Source organism: Camponotus vicinus, unplaced genomic scaffold (genome assembly GCF_025532165.1).
Source record: "Camponotus vicinus isolate PSW18456_S1 unplaced genomic scaffold, iyCamVici1.0 SCAF_12, whole genome shotgun sequence".
Taxonomy (NCBI): Eukaryota; Metazoa; Arthropoda; class Insecta; order Hymenoptera; family Formicidae; genus Camponotus; species Camponotus vicinus.
The window spans coordinates 10,567,197-10,589,695 of NW_028141948.1; the positions used below are offsets into that span (position 1 = coordinate 10,567,197).

Sequence of the window (22,499 nt, forward strand, 5' to 3'; positions counted from 1 at the left end):
TGCTCTCCGTAAGTTCACTAACCCCTTGCGAGTGTCTTCGGATGGCGAAGTTGAACTTGCGGCCAGTGCCATCGGTGGCTGGCGCCGTGAAGGTGATGGTAGGTACATGAATATGCGGGAACACATGATGATGATGGTGATGATGATGATCGTGCTGATAGTGATGATGCAAGTGCTGATGATAGTCCTCGTCGTGCCATCGTATCGTGTCGGGATGCAAACCGGGTATATGAAGGCGGAGGAATGACTTCAATCCGCGACGCGTTTTACCAATGGAAGTATCGTCGCTGATGGTAGTGGAAGCGGTTGACAAGTTGGATAAAGTAGCACTTCGATGCAAATTACCGTCCCTGTGATCTCCATTCGGTAAGAGGGAGTTCGGCACGCCCGGAATAGCTCCGAGCAAGCTCGGAGCCAGACTCGAACAAATCGCCGCGTTCGCGATGCTAAACTTCTGGATAGGATTCACGCTAGTCCCGGCTAGGATGTCCTCGAAGGAAATTGTTGGAAATTGTTGAATGATCGTGGTGTTCTTCTCGTGGAAGGCGGACTGGCTTAAATCAGCGGTTGTCATCGGTAACGTTGATCTGCGACTATCGTTCTTGTTAGATCTCTCGAGACTATCTTGCGCAGTAGTTGTCACTAAAGGCACTGACTTTATGGCGTGTACTTTTTTGGTATCTGAGTGAGGGTATTCACTAGTCGACTGCTCTGATGATTTTGGAAAACAAAAGTATTCATTGAATTCTGAAATCTCTGGAGGAATTTCCAAAATATTTGGTGTTAATTGAGAATTTCTTGATTTGTCTATAGTAGTTGAGTTTGTGTGAATGTGTGCTTCCTCGATTGAAGGTTCAAATCTTGCCGACGAGTTCTTCGCAATGAAAACCTTGTGCTCGGAGAAGACTTTGTCGGAATCCACCATCGGTACTGTCAGTCTTTGCGTTTCGATTTTTGAAATCGCTTCGCTATCCTTGTTATATTCTTTTCTTAAAATATGATGCTCTAAAATCGCATATTCATCCGCAGTATTCAAGGTCGACGAAGCTTTCGATCGAAGATCGAAACTTTCAGACGGCTGTAAGTGTTTAAAAACGCAACTTTGCACACACGATGTAGAAGGCAAAAATTCAGGCTCAGATGCGGCTAAGTTTGCGGAAATTTCAACTTTTACAATGCTGGATTTTTTGCTAGTTCTTATCGAGCCGTCGTCAGATGTCTGCGAAAATGTTTTCTTCGATTCTTTTATTAGCGATGCTTTCTTTTCATCTTCCTTCTCGCTGTCTTCTTCATCAAAACTGGTGCGGAAGAAAGCTGCCGCGATTTTAATACGCTCATCTTTCTCAGTTTTCCGCATGGCATTCTCTTCTGATTCTCTATTCAATACGAAAATCGAAAACTGCCTTCATTGGCTGTGAGTGAAAGATATGTATGATCATTGAATTTTTAATAATATTTGACTACACTTTTTATTGTCTAAGTACAAATCATTATATGATGACGTATGGATCTAAAATAATCAAGTATCTTTTTAAAAAAATAAAACCTGCTATTTAAAAAAATATGTGTTAATTTAATGCAGATAAATAAGTCGATAAGCGTTTATATATTTATACAGCATAATCAATTATTTTTTAATATTAAATTTGTGGTAATAAAAAAATGAAATATGATTTGGTTTAGATTATAAGATATTAAATGTATATTTCATAACAATTTAGAATAGTCAAATTTAAAAAAATGCAACTTATATAATTTTAAAATGTGTATCATGTTAATTCATTGAGAAATAATAAATGTTTAAGTGTATATGTTTCACGGGAATTTTTTAAGACATCTAAAATTATTTCTTCAAAAGGAAAGCTTATTATTTTAATATGCGATGATTTTTTATCTTTTACTAAATTATGTTCGCTATAAGCGAGAAATAAATGGTGATTAACTATAGATCGAAGACTGAAAATAGTACAATTTCGTTCAATTTTTAATACTGCGGGAAAAATTAATCGTTATAATAAAATAAATAGTACAGTCGTTATAATAAAATAAATAGTACAGAATGTAGTCAATCGAGAACAATCTCAATTGACTACATTCAATCCCTGCAATTAACTTTCCCTGAAGATATCGACCGTAAGATTAATTCTAAGTTATCGAAATATATACGTGAGAAACGGACCCTCGATAGAGTGGTGAGTCGAAGCATCTTTTCCATATTCGCGTCGTTATTCCTCGTTTGGCGATCCAGCTGATCTGGCTCAGCTGATCGGGCCACTACTTCCTGTTGTTCGCGCGACTTTTCTCTCGAGTACAATTGCAAAGAATGTATCCGTCGGTCCAGAACTGCGAGCCACGAGAAACCGACGACGCCGACAAATCGTGAACAATATGTGAATACATCGCGCGTCATTTATATATCGCGGTGGGATCTCTTTAATGCTCGGGTACATATATACAGCCTGAATCATATTTGCCGCGGGCTTCGTGCGTAACGGCGTGTGCTGCGCATCATCACAGTGCCGTACGAGTTTCCTTGTTCGGAAATTATTTTTCTTCGTGTGACATATTGCCGATTTCGGTTCAATATCGACATATTTAGAACCTTTATTATTATAAAAATAGAATTTATATATATGTAAAATTTAATTTTATATATAATTAAATTGTATATAATTTAATTAATATTATATAAAATATAAAAAAAATTAGATTAATATAAGAAAGATAATATAATTAAATTTAAAAGCATATAAATTGATTCGATTATTTTTATTTTTAAATGAAATATTTTTAATAAACCTCATTGTTAAAAGATTTATCAAAAATATTTTATCTAAAAAGAGAAATAATCAAATCAATTTATGCTTTTATATATTATATTATCTTTCTAATATTATTTCTTTTTAATTAGAGTAGCGATGCGAGTAAGGAAAATTTCTTACGAATTGAAATAAATCGCCTGCATTAATTCAATGATGCAAAAGATTGAAAAAAAAGTACAAGTTTTTCTTTCCAATACCGTTCATAAATATAATCTATACAGAAGAATAAGTGATGCGTGGAATACGTCATTACTTGGAATGCGTATAGAATTGTTCAAGGCAGAGTTCCGGTGGGCGGACCGGATAGAAAAAGAGAGATTTTATATAGAGCGACATATATATATATCAATGATGTGTTACTGATCTGCAATAACTACGCGGCGCAGACATAATTGTAAGCGCTTTGTAATCTTCCGCGATTAATCCTAAGATTATATATGTTGTGGCGCGACGACAGTTTGATTAAGCAATTTGTAAACCGTGATAAACTCGCGACGCGTTTAAATTGTGATTTTTGTTTAGCTTCGCTTGCAGTAGCGTATCTACTGACTCAATTAAGAGCTCGATTAAGAACACGAATCGATCTTTAATTAATGAGTGCGTGTGCGTGATTAGATTACACGAAATTCTCAGTTTCCTACGCATAACCAGATACGTTGCATTTCTGTAATTAATGAAGCATTCATTCACTATATTATACAACACGTGTAATCGAAATAGATTCTAGATAAATATAGAAAGTCTGCATCATACGTCACTTATTAGAGAAATACTAGGCAATCAATTCATAAGAGCGTTAAAACGTTAATTGAAAAAAAAATATTTTTAAATAATTGATGTTTTCAATAATAAATCAAAGATATGTAAGAATAAAATTAAGAAATTTTGTGTTGTATCACAAATACTTAGAATGCGAGCGTACTCTTTTTCTTTCTCTTCCTCTTGAAATAATATATTTCTAATCATAAACAAAATTTTATTTATTTATTTTATTTTTTTAGACTTTTAGTATTTCAATGATTTGATATAAATACTATATATTTATAGATTTTTCAAATTATTGTATAACATATTTTTACATATATTGTCATATATTATTGCAATTATCCAATTATATATGTATTTTGATATATGTATCCTTAATTATGCTTTTCTTTTGTACTCTAATAATAAATATTGTATATATTACATCATAATGATAAGAGAAAAAAAAAGATGGAAAGCAAATTGATTACAGAATATTGCTTTACTTTAAACGTGGATGTCGCCTTTAACGGCATTCGCCGCGGTTAGTTCTCGCGCTAATCTCGACCAATTAAACTCTCGGTAAACTAATCAATGTGTGTACGTGGAACTTTTACTAGGCTTCATAAAACGAAACGATACGACGCCGTTCGGCAAGACACTGTCATCATCGCTGAACGGCAAAGAACAATGAGCTACTTACATTCTATTGTTTCTTGTGAAAATTTTCTAATGAAATTTTCTAACAATAAATTACATCTTCTCTAAATACGATAAATTACGTTTTAAAATTCCTTCACCTGATTAAACAGGTAAACGACAGAAAAATAACTTTGCTAATGCGGTCGAATTGGTGAATTATATTTGCGAATGATGATGATATGGAACAGTATTCTAGAAAACAAGTTCACACACAAGAATCGAGGAAAAATTCGTTATCGAAAAATATTGTCATAAAAATTTATTTCATAAACATTTAAGAAATTTAAGAGTAATTTTCTAAATCACTTTTTTAAAAAGAATCGAAAAATTTAATTCTATAATTCTAATTTTAACACAAAAATCCTCTTAATAATAATTTTTTCAAGCTTTTAAAAAATTAAGTAGACTGTTTAATTATATTGGAAACATAATAACTATTTGGAAATATAATAACTATTGCATTTCGAATTATTATTCTGTGTCATAAGTTTTGAATTTAAATAGTCGGTTAATTAAATTGCAAAAGCGCAACGTTCGAGTATTGAGACGTCAACTGAGAAAGCGACGCATCGTCACGTGTATAATAATATGGTAGCAATCGATGAATATATGATAGAAACGAAGAACGATCGTAAATCTGGTAGCAATAATTGATGAAATAGACGGGACAAATCGAATCGTGAAATTTATTGTGATTATTGCTTGCAGATGCGTCAATACAACAGAAATTAATGTGTATTAAAGATGAATTAAAATTTTCAAAAGAGAATCTTATTATTTTCTTTTATAATTTCTCTTTGAAATATATAAAAATGTTTGATATATTTTTATTAATTATCACATCTCCGTAATGTTATAAATTTATTGCAATCTATTGTGCAGATGCAAATTGATATTATTAGTCTTAATAATCGATAATCCGGAATTTTTATATATGTTTTAAGTTACTATATCCATTCATGTGACATTAATAAGATTCCTGTCCCTATCATTGAGACATCGTTGCATATCACATGTGAAAGATAAATATATCGACAACTAAACGTATATCGAAAACCGATGAAGCATTTATAATTATGTGACACAAAGCATATATATAAGTATATAATGTTCTGTTTTTAACACGTTATATAATTTAATCCAATCATATATTATAAATTTGTACAAATAACGTTAATTATACATAATAAATTTGTACAAATAAATTGTCTCAATTGCGGAAATTTTGTCATAAAGAATACGTATAATATTCTTTTCTTTTACATTTTTATATTAGATTTTAATAAATATAAATTGTAATAAATAAAAAAGTTCAAATTCCTCAGAATTAGTCGAATAAATAATTCAGAGGATTTTATATGACGTCACATAATCAATTGTCCTCGATTTGGCATGAGATCAAATTCATTATCGTAAACAGATTATGAACAATTACACCATTTGATTATCAAGTAAAACAGATATTGCGTATTTTATCATATTTTTAATTAATTGCACGTAATTTATTTGCATTTTATATAAGGGTATCAATTTTCAAGATTATTTTTCTAGAATCGTATTCAATTAATTATACTAATAACTAAAATAATTAAGATTAGACTGAAGATGTTCAAATTATGACAATATTTTTTTCGATAAATAATCATCAATTTAAGGCAATATAATTTATTTCAATAAATAAAAGTCACACACATCTTAGTGTAAAATTATATATGTATTATTACATATGAAATGTTTATAAAGAATTACTTTAAAAAAATGCAATTTTAAGTCTCTGTAAAATATATTTTAGATTAAATTTTAAAAAGTTTTTTTTACGTCAAAAAGGAATTTTATTCTATTGGACGGAAGCATTTATTATCGCATATAATTTTGATTCAAAATTTCATCATCCCTTATACAATTTACGTCAAGTGCGACATCGTGAACTAAAATATCTAATGCCGTTTATTCTAAGCCAACTAATGCTGTAAACATCGACAAAATAAGTACTGACGAAAATAGTATAGTAATTACTATTCGCGAGATATGCGTCGCGTATTCCACTGATCATTTATGCATGATATTTACTTCAAAAATTTTATATATTGAAATTTTGCAACGCAATTTACTGATTGTAAGAGACTATGTCTGTCACGAATCATTATCAGTTTGCACAAGAAACATCTCTTGAGATCATTAATACTCGTGTCATTTATCTTGAGAAGTATTTCAACCAAATCTTGGCACATTTCTTGGTCGTAATAAAGATTGAAAGAGAGGACGGGAGTAATTTCATTCATAAGACTTTGAGTGTTTTCGGAGACTGCACAATCGAGAAAGTGAATTAATTGAGAAAGTAAATTAATTAGTAAATGAATTAATTATAGAAAACTGAATTATTCAGTAAATTAATTTAGCTTTGTTTTACACGTTGGATACAAAACATTCGCAAAATTTTATTACGAAGATCAAATAAAAAGAAGTTTTAAATAGTACTATCGAATTTACTATTGAATATATATTATAAATAATATACTATTAAATATTGTATAAAAATTTAAAGAAATATTAAAGAATACTTTTATGATACTTGAAAATATATAAAAATTGATTATATCAAATTATATATGATTTGGATCGATTTACAATAATGGAAATACATATATGTATATTAATTGTATGCTTTTGAAATAAATAATAGCGTGATAAAAAGAATCTAATATTTTTTATACTTTTTATAGCTCATATAGTTTACTCGCGAAAAATTCCTTTAATTTTTGATAAAAGCAATGCGTTAAATAATACAATTGCTCTTCAATTTAAAGGACCCCGCGGAATCCTTATGGAAAATGGCTTTCGGTCAAATGTTTCGAAACTTTGCAAAAAGATAGTTCTCAACATGTAGATTAAAAGTGTCCATGGGCATGAAGCTCTAAAAATTCGAGATTTTCAGCTACAGCCATCCAAAGTGGTAGATTTTTGAAGGAGTTTGAACCAATAAGGTTGATTTTTGGGCCAGAGCTTCGCATTTTTTTGATTGCATATTTGTATAGTTGCGGTCGAGAGCTTTCCAAAACACCCTATGAAAAGCTTTTTACGTTGGGGAAAGTGAAAGTTATAAGTCCTCAAAGTTTAAGAAACATAGGTATGTAGGAAGCATGAGAATTATCAAGACTATCTGATTTATGATTTTTTGTGCTAAGTAGACTGCCTTAATTGTGTGTGTGTGTGTGTGTGTGTGTATATGTGTGTGACAGATTGAAAATATATACATGTATTTATTATTTTATCCTCCTCTTTTTAAATACAGGCTTGGAACTGTCAATGGCAGAGTTACTTTTTTTTTGCTTTTTTTGATTTTTTTGTTTCTACAAAACTTTTGTATTTACTACTTTTTTGTAAAACCTCACCCAACTAAGATAAGCTACCGTTGCCGAACTTCGGAATATGCTGCAGAAATTCAAAAATCTACCACTTTGGATGGCTGTAGCCGAAAATCTCGAATTTTTAGAGCTTCATGCCCATAGACACTTTTAATCTACATGTTGAGAACTATCTTTTTGCAAAGTTTCGAAACATTTGACCGAAAGCCATTTTCCATAAGGATTCCGCGGGGTCCTTTGCGCTGAAAAATCTAGAGATATATCTAAAAATATATCGTGATAAAATTTTATACAAATCTTATATATCGTATAAAAATTTTATACTTTTTATTTTTTCTGATTATATTATATACTTTTTATATTATTCCATAGTTTATACGAAAGAATATATATATATATATATATAATAAAAATTGTTCTGATAAGAATTCATCATATATATTAAAAGCTATATTATCTACCTGTATGCTCCTGTTCCAAAATGATTGAATAGCTTGTTGACATGTCGAGGAAAGCGATCCGTAAGTTTTGTTAGATATTTGCGACGACAAAGACGAGAAAGATGCATTTCGTCGATTGTTCAAAAGACTCGTTGTCTCCTTTTTATATTCCATGGGACAAAAATCGGTATGGGATTCACTCATGCTCCAATTAGTCGCGATTATGCATAATTAAGATAATCAGCCTTAAATCAGTTTAAATACGTGCGCATTTATCCATGTTCTTTCTCAATCATATCTTGTATATTGGCGTAAGATATAAAGTATAAAGAGAGCAATTAAAGGTGAGGGGGGAAAAATATTACATTATATACATGACTTTAATGTTTCTGGTCGTAGATATACATGGTGTGCAAACAGTTCGTTTTGAGTCCGATCGGACATGCATGTTGAATGTAAAATGATCGGTTTATCCAGGGAAATATCGCACGTTTTGTCATATGAGTTGGTTACTTGGTTCGTTGTTACGATCATGTTTCGCCGACGTGTCATGCATTCGTCGAATGGGAGCGATTGAAATTAGGTATGGGCAGAGTGTCCAAGGTTGTATAACACGTGTCGTCCACGATTATTCATGCTTATATTGTATGGTAAATTTCCAGGACACATGGCTCCGAATAGTTGTCACACTACAATTCGCTGACCATGTTATTAGGCATACTCATTATAAAATAAAAACTGCACGAACGGCACCGAATACATCACAATCCAAATAATTCCTTCCTGACAACTTATTATTTTTTTTAGGATGAACTATTATCTTGCAACCACGAGTCCGTTTAGTCACACAAAAAACGCATAAAATAACGTACATATAGGAAAATGTGTTGAATAAATTGCTTTGTTTTCAAGAACTGCACATCTTTGTCGTATGCCTTATCACACTTCCCAACACACTCCTGCATCATGATGTATAACTTGGTCGGAAAGATAAACTTGATCTACGGTGCATGCTTTCTGTCGTTGGAAAAATTCGTGGAGAGACTCCCTGAAAAGCCTCGAAATGTTCGTTTCGCAGATAACAAAGAAGAACTCATATTTGTTCCCGTTTCAGGCTGTATTCTATCTCTGAAGAATGCTGCTAAGGGTCACGAGGGATAAACTCTGGAGACTTTCCCGTCTTTCTTACGCAGAAAACTGTGATCTTTCGATACGACGTTTGCGATGTGATGAATCATTAATTATCGCGTACAAATAACATTATGACACTTGCACATGCGGATATAAATAAGCGATTTAAAAGTAAATAAATAGCGATTGAGAAAAATCTCTGTTGATTGGGATTACGGCGATGATTTTCACGTGTCCTCTCGTAAATCAACGTCCGTGAAAGGAATGAAAGGACGATATTCTAAGTGATGAACCACTGTCGACAAGATACGAGAGTTAAAGCGAACATTTGTATAACTAGTTATCAATGCGTCATGGCTACGACATGTTTGATAAGATGTGGTCATTTTCAAGATATCCTATCTTGAAATAGATGGCGGCTGTAGAAGGAGAGAATTAAGATATAAATTTATATATAATATCAATAGAATCTTAAAAATAGGAAAAGTACAATTTGAACAATCTCTTAAATATCACACATTATATAATAAATATATTATATATTATATAATATATATATATATATATATATATATATAATTTTTTAAATATTTGTATAATTTTTAATATTTTATATATAAATATATTAATATACAAAATTTTTAGAAAACAAAAGATATTTCCAATTTTTTTCTTTCAAAAATACAATAATAAATTATTTAATATATTTTTTAATAAAATTTAAATAAAATATTGGAACATTCTCATATAATAAATTAATTTCTATAAATTTATAATATTTTCCTTTTGCTAAAATTAAATGAAACGTATCTGCATATCTTGAATGCAGTAATAAAAAAAATAAAGATATAGAAATAAAGTTATAGATACGTATATTTACATATATGTGAACAAAATAATATATGATGATTAATGAATTTTTATATCATAATTCTCATTTCTTTAACGAATTCTTAATTGCATATTATTAATAATGATACGCGTTTTTGAATTATCATGATTCGTCAAGATAACAAAATGCATATTACGTATTCATATTTCCTATCTTTTAACATTGATGAAGATACTGCTAAAGATATCTCTGGCAATGTATCAATGGCTACCATGAATATGCATCATGATTCATGGCACTATTAGTGAAATTCCACAATTAGTTTCGCTCGCGATTTGAATGACAGATTTATTGTCTTGTTGTGACATGAATGAAACTTCCTAATCGATCAACTGTGAGATATGCTTTTTATATCGTTTCTTATAAAATTTTTTGAGCATCCCGTCAAAGATTGACCGAGGGGTAAACCGCTGAGGGCATTGCGGTGTACAGATTTGAGGCATTGCTTGGGCATTACTTGGGCATTATTAGGTTTTATTGAAGTATTAATGCGTATTATGGACGTTATTAAAGTATTATTAAGTCTTTTCTTCCAAATAATAATTTTAAATTTATTAAAATTTAAATTATTAAATTTTAAAAATTTAGCAGTAATGCCCAGGAATTGGGCATTAGTAGGCATTAGTGTACATAATTTTGATCAGCGGTTTACCCCTCGAGATTGACGGATGTGCAAAATCGTGAAACAAGATATCTCGCTATTCAGCCTTCCATAACTTATCACTCCCGACTGCTGCCAACCTACGGTTGGCAAAAAGACGGAGGGAGTATGCGTTTCACCGAGCTCGGATTGATTGTCCGCCGTATTCTCGATAACTATAACGTAGATCGATATCTTTTGCATATTAGTTTCTTTTTAATATTCAATTCACGTACATTTTTGACAGCAATTGTGAATAACTAATGCCTATCATGATTTAACACATAAATATTCAAAAAATGCTGGTTTAATTACACAATAGTATAATACGCTAGATTGATGACCATTAATATTTGATTAGAATTATGTCTCTTATCAATTCTTTTTAATAAAATATTTGACTTTATAATAAAAATTTATGAAAATAAAATCAAAAAGATGTATAAAGAGGAATTTAAATTGAATGTCCCAAAATATTAATTTCGTCTAAAAATTATAGAAAAAATTTGACTATTTGAAATAGAGATAGAAAAGAAGTGATTATTGTAAAAAACGAAAATATTATTCGGTTTAAAAAAGTGCATCTCATTCTCTTAGAATAATAAAAAATTATTAATTTCTATCAGTATTATATATAAATAGTCAAAATACCTTATATCTAATAGTCAACAAGAAAATTAATCGCTACTTAAGAGACAAAGTTGCATTGCAGTCTCATTTATTTTAGCACTAATCAGAATAATAATTAGCAACAGTAGTACTAAAAGTAAGACGGAATATTTTTAGACAATCTATGTGATGAGTCGTTTCGATTAGTTGAAAATAATTTTAATTAGAGTAGCCGTTCGCGCAATCATCTGAACCGGATATCCTGAATCATGTGCAAACATAGCCACGGCCTATTTTGTCTAACGTCAATAGATGATGATAATGAGAGATTTGGCAAGGCCATCGGTATCTTCGAAAAGAACGGAGACACATTAATCAGCGTCACACCCAAAATTTGTGGCGTGCACGCGTTGGCACAAAAACCTTGGGGATAACTGAAAATAAACTTGCGGCTGCATAATCGCGAGAAGACTGATGCACTATGCGGATGCAACTGATGAATGCATGAGAACAATACAACGATGTGCAGCATTGTTTTCATTTGCGTGATAAACTTATTATATAAGTAATAAATTATACTTGTGTTTGTTCTATGCTTGTAATTAGCGTCATAAAATTATCAAGTAAAATAATATACTGATACTGTTATATTTGCATTTTTATCACGTCTTTTGTATTCTTAATGTCGAATATAATTTAAAAAGTGCAATTATATTCTGATCTTATTATATTCGTATTTAACGTGTTAAATCTACATATTTCACATACATCTTTTCTCTTCGTATATAAAATAATCGTATATAAAATATTCAATTCACAATTCATTATCTATTATAATGAAAAAATAACATTATGCATCTCAACTTGTATATACTTGACATAGAGATAAAAAGAGATTGTATATATTTGACATAGAGATAAAAAGAGAAAAACCATGTAATTTCTAAGATTTTTGAAGAAATGATTTTCTGATTGTTTAGAAAAATAAAGAAATAAACTTTTAATTAAATTTAATACAATATAAAACAAAAAAATTCGCAGATGGATTAAATTAAAAAATAAAAATATAAAGAATACGTATCTTGTTGCGAAAAAGAGAGAGAGAGAGAGAGAGTGTGTGTTTTTTTTTATTCGTGTGAGAGATTTGAATTTATGAAATTTAATATGAGATTGAATAATAATTTTAATTTTTAATAATTTTACGAGAGAATAAGCATTTTGAACATCGCAAATTTTACAATGAAATAAGCGGTTTTTCATAAATCAGTTAAAATAATGTAAAAATGCATTAATCATGTAGAGCGGATTTTGTTGATACAAAATTTGCGCAATTTGCACAATTAATAGTTTCTACCATAAATTATATGAATTTCATTCTTTTGAATTTAATGTAGAGAATGGACTGTAGATCACTATTATCTGGAAATGATATAATTATATAGGATAATATCGAATATTTCATTAAAAAATGACTAATTATTTTTTTACATCATTTGCAATACTTTCTTTCAAATAACTAATTAATAGTATATGACCTAATTAATAGTCTAATTAATAGTCACCAAAAATAATGATATACTTTGAAAATATGAATGATACGTTTATATAGCATTTAAATCCTAAAAAATGTTAAAATTAAGTGTCTATGGTTAAAATTAATTTTCTATGATTCACAAAAACTATGAATATATTCTTCTGTAGTAATCAGGCTAAAATTACAACAAGAAACTAATTTTGACGAGAAATTTAAATATGCGCGCAGCAGAAGAAATTTTTATCACATTATTCTTTGATTTATAACAAAAGCGCGAAATGTAATGCAGGGGTGTCAGTCGCGATGAGATATACTACGAGTCGAGTGAGTTTTGAATTGTCGAGTTCTCCTTGTTGAAAACACACTGCCAAACGGAAGAACTCTACGTGACTTTGCACGATAATATGAATGACGTAGTTTTGACCCATTCAGTACCAGACTAGAAAATAGGTCAGTCAGAAAATGCGTGAAATAATATTTGCAGCCATTTCGTCGTCGCCAACGTATTTATCACATGCTATGATTTATTTCAGTGCATAATAATAATTTTAATAAATGCGTGAAAATCGCGATAAGAGAAAGAAGAAATCGTAGTAAAGATTGATTGATTTTTTTTTTTTTTTTTTTTTTTTTTAATCTTTCGTTATTATGAAAGTCTGTTAATAAGATTCACGTTCGTGGAAAAATTCTCTGTGTACATATTTTGTGTATGTTCTCCTGTATAACGAAAAAAGTATTATTTTGCATACAAGTTGCTATAATATTCTACATACTTTAAAAATTCCCAGTAACATTTAACAATTTTAATATTTAATAATTTTATTTTTCAGTAATATATTTTAATTTTTAACAGATTTCTCCTTAAAATAGATCTCTATAATATTGTATCCTCAAAAATCCAAACGAATTTGAATATAATTTTTATTTTGTGACAAATATATCTAGTAACAGTACATCGGGAAACAAATGATCGTAGAATATTTTCCCACAAAGTTACCTCGTGAAACCGATGTTCCAGACGATGCACGATGTTTTGAGGCCGTCCTTTCAACAGGGAAAATTGATTTCTGCGACATTCTGCCGTCCCAGTAACGTGCCTGTAAGTCTTGTCAGAGAGCACTTTGGTCTTCGTTTGCAGATGTGACATATTTTGTAATTTACAATTTTTCAACAAATTATTCGAGTCTCGTCCAACGAGCGGAAGATTCATTCACCACTTGTAATCGTCTCAAAAATGACTCGACGAATATAGTCCATTTAAATTTGCACTGTTTACGTATTATAAATAAACTTTAATTTTGGTATTTTCGATGAAACGAAAAGAGCTATTCTTGATATATAATTTTATAATGTTTTACGTTGGCCGCACTTTAATAATAATGTTGCATCACGTTACAGACGTTCACCTTAGTTAACTCTCATAATTGTAAATTAATTGCGTATTCGTTGAGGCGGAATTTAGCAACGCTCGCATCATGTAGCGATGTCATGTCGAGCCAAGTTGAATCACAAAATTGTGGTTTCCTTCGTAACAACGAATGCAGACTAATCGTCTGTTGTATCCGTTTCCTTGACTCTCTTCTCGGTAATCTCAAGGCTACGGGGATATGCTTTAAAGTGCGGTATGTGCGATATACTGTCTTGTTGTATGCTAACATTTATAATTACCTGATAATTCGTAATCGCACACGAATATCTTAATCGTATAAAATTGCAACTGACATAAATTTAAAAAGATCGGAGATATAAAAAATACCGATTTTTGTTGACAATCAACTAATCATCATCTAAAAAGCAGATTGCAATCATGATTAATACTGACAGATGATTAATTATATTTAAATATAGTATCACTTATTCTTTTAGTTAACTATTAGCTAATCAAACTTTATTCTTTCTCATGAAATTAATATAAATTTAATTTAATAACAATTTCTTATTATTTACGCTATTATATTGGGATGAAATATAGATAAAATATATATAAATGATGATATATAAACGATGTATAAATATTTCACTGATGGAATGATAAGCCTAAATCCGCTCTTAAACTAATATCACATCTGCTTTTAAAATAATAATAGCAATATGTCTTTTGAAAAATTATATGATAATTATATTATATAACAAAAATTATATAATAAAATTATATTATATTAAATTATGTACATTTTTCATATGTTTTCATTTTCAGATACATCGAGTTGTTAAAAAATCAAGGCAAGTTATACTGCCATATTTGCGAAAGATCATCGATAGGAATTCTTACAGAGATTACTGTGGTAGTAAAGATAGCAATTCTTACCATAGAGTAATAAAAAACAATACTACTTTTTATGACCCATACATATGGTCATGATAATGGATAGCGTTTTCTACATCGCACAATAATCACTTTTAATGATAATAATTACTTCTGATATTATATATGTATAGTCGAAATCTTCGCATTTTAGGTATGAAAAAAAATTATCAATTATTATTCGAATGATCGATACCGTATATATGATTTCGATAACTCGCACAACGATACTGATGAATTAAGAATTGCCGTAATAATCTTGAAGCAGAATTATCCGGGATAAAAAGCACAAACGATCATGTGAGAGGATTGATAAATCAACTGATCCACGCACTATAAAAATTTGCGTTCTTTCGTTGCTGCGTTATCGCGAGAAAAATGGATATAAATGTGTACGTGTGAGCATGTTTGTCAGTATTTTTGTATACATAATATATCTTCTCTTTTGTTGGTTATTTTATCATTTCAACTCGATACATATATAACGCATATTTTTAAATACCTGATAAGCAATCGCTACATCTGATTCAACAAAACATGCAAAATATTTTTGATCAATCTATAAATTACTGATAAAAGTTAGAATAAAGAACTGAATTGAATGAAATATTTAAAAAATCTTAAATTATATATATTATAAAATTTAATAATTAATTTAAGAAGTAATTATTTATAAATATTTCGAGTTATTGTGGATTGTATTCTATAGTAATGCTAACTGTATGAATTAGCGTTGACTAATTTTTTCAAGATCGCGAAAATTAAATGAGACAATGAGTCATTTCAACGTAAGCGATATAGTTGTATTAGTATGAATTACTTATATAATATCTTAAGAATCAAGAATAATAATCTTTCTCAAAATTATTTTCTTTATTTATAATTTTCATATTGCATAAGCACTTAATTAAAGAGGGAAGCAAGAAAAATTGAAAATTTTTTTTGTTTAAGAAATGAATTTAATTAAGAATGAATATTTCTTCGAATAATTCAATTTTATTTTAACGTGTGAAATCAAAGAACAAATTTCACATATTAAAGGCATTGACATCTCTGTTGGTTCGCGTGCCGCGAATTATTTTCGCACTATCGAGTGTTTTACGAGAAGTAAATCGGGTGAATTCAGGTCGCGAATATAGGGCAGGAAAACGATCGAACAGTACGAGAAGTCCAAGGTACAAGAAATGTAGAAACTCGCACTGACGATTTGCAAACAATATCCTTGCGATAACGCTAAACGCTTAAACATTTAACATTGATTTTATTAAAATTTACGTAACAGTGTTTCCTATTGTCTATTCCATTGAACTATTTCCTCCAACAAAACTGTTAAAAATCAATTTGAATATAATTTAACTTAAAATTTTTAGCAAAATATCCTAACTAAATCTAATAATTGCATTAAACAAAACTAATAACTTTCAAATTTACAGAATTGTACATAACTTTAAGACTTATCTTTCCATCAAAAAAAATATTTGATGAATATTAATAAAAGTTTATTAATTAAAAAATAACTTATTTACAAAAAAACTCAATTAAAAAGTTATATTTTTAGAGTGAAAATTTGATAAATAATGATTAAATATCTTTCAATTATCGTAGTGGCAAATAGGAATCAAAATGTAGATTTACCCTCTTCATTTAAAAGCTGTAGAAATTATCATAAAAACTTTCATCGCTAATTTAAGGGAGCAATAAAATAGTCGTCGTCAACCACGATAAAGTAGATCGAGGTCAAGGATCGAAGACTTAGGCTTTTAATCACTCATTAAACGCGCGCGAAGTAATTAAGTCACATCATTACTTCGTCATCATTCACAATCGTCACGACTGTCACGATTCTTGGTATCATTTCGCGAAACATCACGAACTACAAGATCGAAAGACAAAAATCGACAAGAATGTTCTTCTTGAATGATTAGTCATTCACATCCATATGATCATTGGAAATTCCCCTGATTTTAAATAAGTCTTACAAATCTTTTTTTTACGATGCACACTATCATAGAGAATTCATTATTACAAATTATATATATATTTTTATGAATGTGTATGTGAATAAAAAATATGTAGTCTCATTAACAAGAAAAAAAGCATTAAAAATTGTATATATTAAATTTTATTTTTAGAAAAAGTTCACTGAAATGTCATAAGAATATATATTAAATTTTATATATATATTAAATTTTTTGCTTTTAGAAAAAGTTCACTGATGTCACAAGAATATATTACTGCACACATCGATAAATATATAATTTTATTAATCTCTCATTAACTTTTATTAATTTTTAATTCTTTAAATTCGTTTCTTTTAAAATTAAACAAAAATTTATATTTATTTATTCTCCACTTTTCCTTTTTATAAGTCACCAATAGCAAAAATTCCTCAGTAAATAACATGCAAATATTTTTCGCGCACTATACGGCAAGCTATTTCGTCTGCATTTTCGCGTAAAATTCAGATTAGTCATAACGAAAAAGAACGGATTGATGACGATAGCTCAATCGCGCGGTTGATCCGCTCGGCTTGGTTTGCACGAGACCGAGTGGCGCACATCCTTCGCGTACTGCGGCCGAGAGAACAATTGACCGAGGCAACAACACCTGACATTCGCGTGTGGGCGATTCATCCACGTGGTCGGCCCATTCGCCAGGTGTTGCGAGAAAAGAGAGGGAAATACGCATCGCGATGCTGACAATGAGATATGCCGACGACGTCATCTCATCGTGTAGGAGTGTAAGGAAATATTAAAAAAAGCGTCGGCTCCTTTTACCTTTGTTTAAATGTCATAAGCACTTTATGTGCTAAAATATGTATGAGATAAGATTGCATTTAATATCAATAAAATAAGAATCTTTTGTTATTTGTGATAAATTTGCGGTGAGAATACTAATTATATAGCATCTATATTGTATTTAATTTTAAATTTCCTTTGATAAATATGGAGATAGAGTTTTTAGTATCAATAAGAGAATAATTTTTTTAGCTGTATTAAAAATATGGATTGCGATACGTGTAAAATCTATGTTTTATGACTTTTTACTTTAATAAATATCACAAATAATTTAACTGTAATATAATAAAAAAATATATAAATACATTAATTAAACATATTAAGTGTAATAAATAAAAAATATTATCGATTTGAGAAATTATCTATATAAAATATATATTCCGTTCTTTCTTTCTCTCAATGTTTTTAGTATCTTATCTTGAAAATAATTTTAAACATATTTACATTCACAAGATTATTTATTATTAGAGAAATTTTATTTCAAAGTTGAAGTTTTCGAGCTGTGATTATTTATTCCATAATTCTATCTATATTAATATCGATAACGAGAATTGCGCGCCCACCAGAAGTACAAACAGCTGATCATTGAATGCATCAGCTGTGCTAGACTAAACAAATGTCAATTTAACACATTGTAACATTACCGACTTATATTTACAGGGAGAATGGATAACGCATACCATGAATGTCAGTCTGTTTACAAGAGTTAATGTCGGAAATAAATTGTCTGAATAAAGAAAAAAAAAAGAAAAAGACTAAATTATGCCAAAGCGCAGACAGTACTATTGACATATACAATATGACAATAATAATCTTTTTTTTGTAATATATATAACATACAAGAAAAAAATAGAGTTGATCAGCATTATAAGAGTCTAACGTTAACTGTTTTCAATTACAAATTTTAAAAAGTATGATCCAGCAGTTTTGAAACATACAAACAATAACAGGCGAGATGTATACATAATTTTTGTCAAGGGTATTATTTGTTATTCACAAGGACGTTATTTTTTTCGCATGATACGGTGTAATTTTAAATTAATAATTGCAAATTGCCATACTTAGAAGAATATTAGATAATCTAAGTTTTATAATAATAGTAATAATAGCAAACTCTCTCTCTCTCTCTCTCTTATACGTGCGATATGTGAAAAATGCACGAGTCAATACGTTTGATTTATTTATCTTCTAATAACGGAAATACCTGGAAAGATACATACATGAAACGATGTTCTGTAACTGCCGTGGTAAAGTTTAATATCATTTTTTTTCCAAGATAACGATCTTAATTAAGAGAATTTGATATGTAGTAACTATTGAGAAACAAACTTAGATGCATTAATTATTCTTGTATTCTATCTTAATTATAGTAATTTCTACCTTCATCTACCTTATGGTTTATAACTATTTTAGATATTATCAGTTTCGAAACTATTTACCGCAGTAGAACCGTGAGAGAACCATGATTTAGGATTCCAAGATCTCCGTTTCAGAGATGTAACATTATCCTGAGATCCGGAGGGTGATACGTCTTCGTGCGACATTCTTGACGAACAAATTTATATTATCAATTCGCTGATTTTGACGACCGCTAAAGTCGTACCTTTCGGTTTATATTTACATGTGATCGTTCGACAAATGTTGTCGTATTCGGCTTTTGCGGCATATTCGTATATAAACCAGCGGTTCTCAAATTATCCTCCGGTAATATAAAAGCCATAACAAGTAATTTATGAACAATCATAGTACGATTTTAAAAACCAGATAATTCGTCTAAAGATATTTCTTCCTTGCGCTCATAATAATAATTTATAATAATTTAATGTTTAAATATAAAATTTTTAGTAATAGTAAAAAAACGCGACAAATATATATACAATTTTTGTTATAGTAATATTTTTTCTATGTGTACGTAATATGTGAAATATGGTTTTAATCGATATTTTCTATTATTTTTTATCTTTAGATATTTATGCGATTAATAAATATTAAGTGATAATCAAAGCTATTAATTTGCACCCGTTAATTCTGCTACCATTTTTAATTGTAATGTTTGTGCAAATGTAAAAATTGAATTCGACACTTCGCATTTGATGTACATAGATTAATCGATGCAATACGAATAATACTCGTGTAGATACATGCTTATTGACGATCATCCTCATCGATTTAATACATCACCGATTGAAGAGCACACATCAATTGTGTTATGCAATTTTCTTGGAACTTATCTACATTCAATGTGTATGCAATCAATATATCATGCGGTGCGTGTAACCGTCTCCACGTGGACAAATTGCGATCGTATAAATACAAACACTAATTTCACCTTTGATATTCATCAATTTAATTGAACCTTTTAATAGCGCGTGTTGTCTGGCGATGCAATTATGCGATACATAAACATTGATTATGTATTAACAATCACGCAAGTAAAAATCCATTACTCGATTAATTTGATTACGTCAAAAAATGTATATTCTGTGGTATATTATCTTATAGCAGTATTAAATAGTTATTTAATAGGTATTTATAATATTTATATTAATAGTTATTTAATATTTATCGTATTAAATCTTATCTGTGTAGAAACTATGAAATGAAAAATTCTTTATCGATCTCAATATCGATTCAGGATGTATGTTCCGGATGTCATCAAGATAACAAATAGAGCTGATAAAACACGATCGCTTTGCTTTCGCTTTGCGTGCTATCGAATTTACATACCGATCAGACGAGTAATGAAAAAATAACGTGGTGACTTACCGATTAAAATGAAGGATCGTTCTCTCGGGAAATCCGATATCGTCATGAATAAAAGTCACTTTCTCGTGGACCTGAAACATCAAACAAGCGAAAGATAAAATAGTTGTTCAAAAATTTATATTCTATATAATATACGGAAATATATACATAGATGGTAATTTTGTCTCCACATTTGTGCAAAGAATACGTTCTCTGTCGCGTAGACCATAAACGCCTCATGTTGAATTTTTTGTTCAGATTGTTTCATATTTTTGCTATTAATATAAAGATGTAACATTCATCATAAAATATTTTATAAAATTATTGTACTGTAAGGCCGATATTACATTTGTCGTACGACAAATTTTTTAAGCACATTGATTGGCTGCGAGATAATAATTTTTTAAATCTTTAGAAACTTTCTATCCCGCAGCCAATCAATGTGCTTAAAAAATTTGTCGTACGACAAATGTAATATTAGCCTAAAAGTATTGATGTCTAAGTATATATATATAGTGTCGTTATCATAGGGAATATATATCTCATGTTGTCGCAATTTATCTAATCTTAAGTATTCTTTCGTTTCAAGTTTCATATGTCAAAAGATTATTATTATCACATCGTTCATTGTCGAATGAATCTAACAAGTACTTGATTACAATCGTGTGACATATATAATCAAAGAGTATTATATATGAGATAATATTTATTTTGATTAAAAGTGTCAAATATATAGCAAATTATACGAGTACATAAAATATACATTTATAGAATAATCACCATAATTATATATATAACATATATCTATCTCCTGTTCTCTCTTATGGAAATGCATTTTTTGTTTAATTTTTTTGTCAAACGTTACACTTTCTTTATGGATAATAATTATTTGTGCAAATCTTATAAATGTTATAAGATGGCACAAATAATTATTATCTATAAAGAAAATCTTATAAATCTTATAAATATTATATATGTTATAAGCAAAATTATTTCAATAATATATATTCGACTCGAGCGATTTGAACGGAAAGTTCAAAATCGGTCAGCATAGAATGTATCATAAATATTTTATGATATTTGCATATAGAGAAAGATTGATTCCTATAATTTTTCTTGTCACTAAAAAATTCAAAAGATTTTGCGCCAAGTTGTTGGAAAAATAATCAACACGAATATGACTTAAACCCCACATCTATTACATTAATTGAATAACACATCAACGAAAATTTCTACGAATAATAAGATACTTCTTTTTACATATAGGTATCCCATAATCGAAAATGACATGTCACTGACGAAGCCGATGAGACTTTCTGTCATCGTAACGTTAATAATCCGATTATTTATAATGCATTTTTAATCTTAAAGAAGAAATTTAGAAGTATGCATAATCAAATATCCACGAAACCAAGATAACCGCGCGTTTGTGGGAAAACATACGTGTAGACGTATATGCGTATGTATGTGCGTACGTACGCACGCTTGAATCATCACGATTCCCATCATCACAAAGGAATACCGTCGCGGAATGGAGATTCCTAATCCTAACCTCACCTGGAAGGATTCCGCTATTTTCCGAGGTCCTCCGCTCTCGAACCGGCGATAGCGTCAATTTACATACGTTACATAAGCACCGCTCTCACTCGCGATTACATTTTATTAATGTCGCAAGATCGCGGCGAACGAAAAAAAACAACGCGTACACATTAAAACAAGGAGAATACAGAACGCGAAGATACCCGCTTCCTTCGTTTCTTTCTCTTCGCTCA

The 22,499-nt window shown here is 29.8% G+C and overlaps 1 protein-coding gene across 7 annotated transcripts in view; it reads right to left on the minus strand.

The window, feature by feature from the left end:
• The window catches only part of Arms (Ankyrin repeat-rich membrane spanning), a 38,663-nt gene extending 16,164 nt beyond the window's left edge, over positions 1-22,499 (minus strand). Inside the window, exons 1-4 of one of the 7 annotated variants that reach the window (XM_083083860.1) lie at positions 22,285-22,499; positions 20,896-21,002; positions 20,749-20,819; positions 23-1,376 (exon numbers count right to left, since the gene is read on the minus strand). In XM_083083860.1, coding sequence (XP_082939986.1) covers positions 23-1,376; positions 20,749-20,819; positions 20,896-20,967 — 1,497 coding nt within the window. In that variant the 5' untranslated portion in view covers positions 20,968-21,002; positions 22,285-22,499. Of the gene's footprint in view, positions 1-22; positions 1,377-2,179; positions 2,572-8,094; positions 9,621-13,876; positions 14,667-16,819; positions 17,779-19,421; positions 19,528-20,748; positions 20,820-20,895; positions 21,003-22,284 lie in introns of those variants that run through there. The other 6 variants (XM_083083863.1, XM_083083862.1, XM_083083867.1 and 3 more) reach the window with 6 other exon arrangements.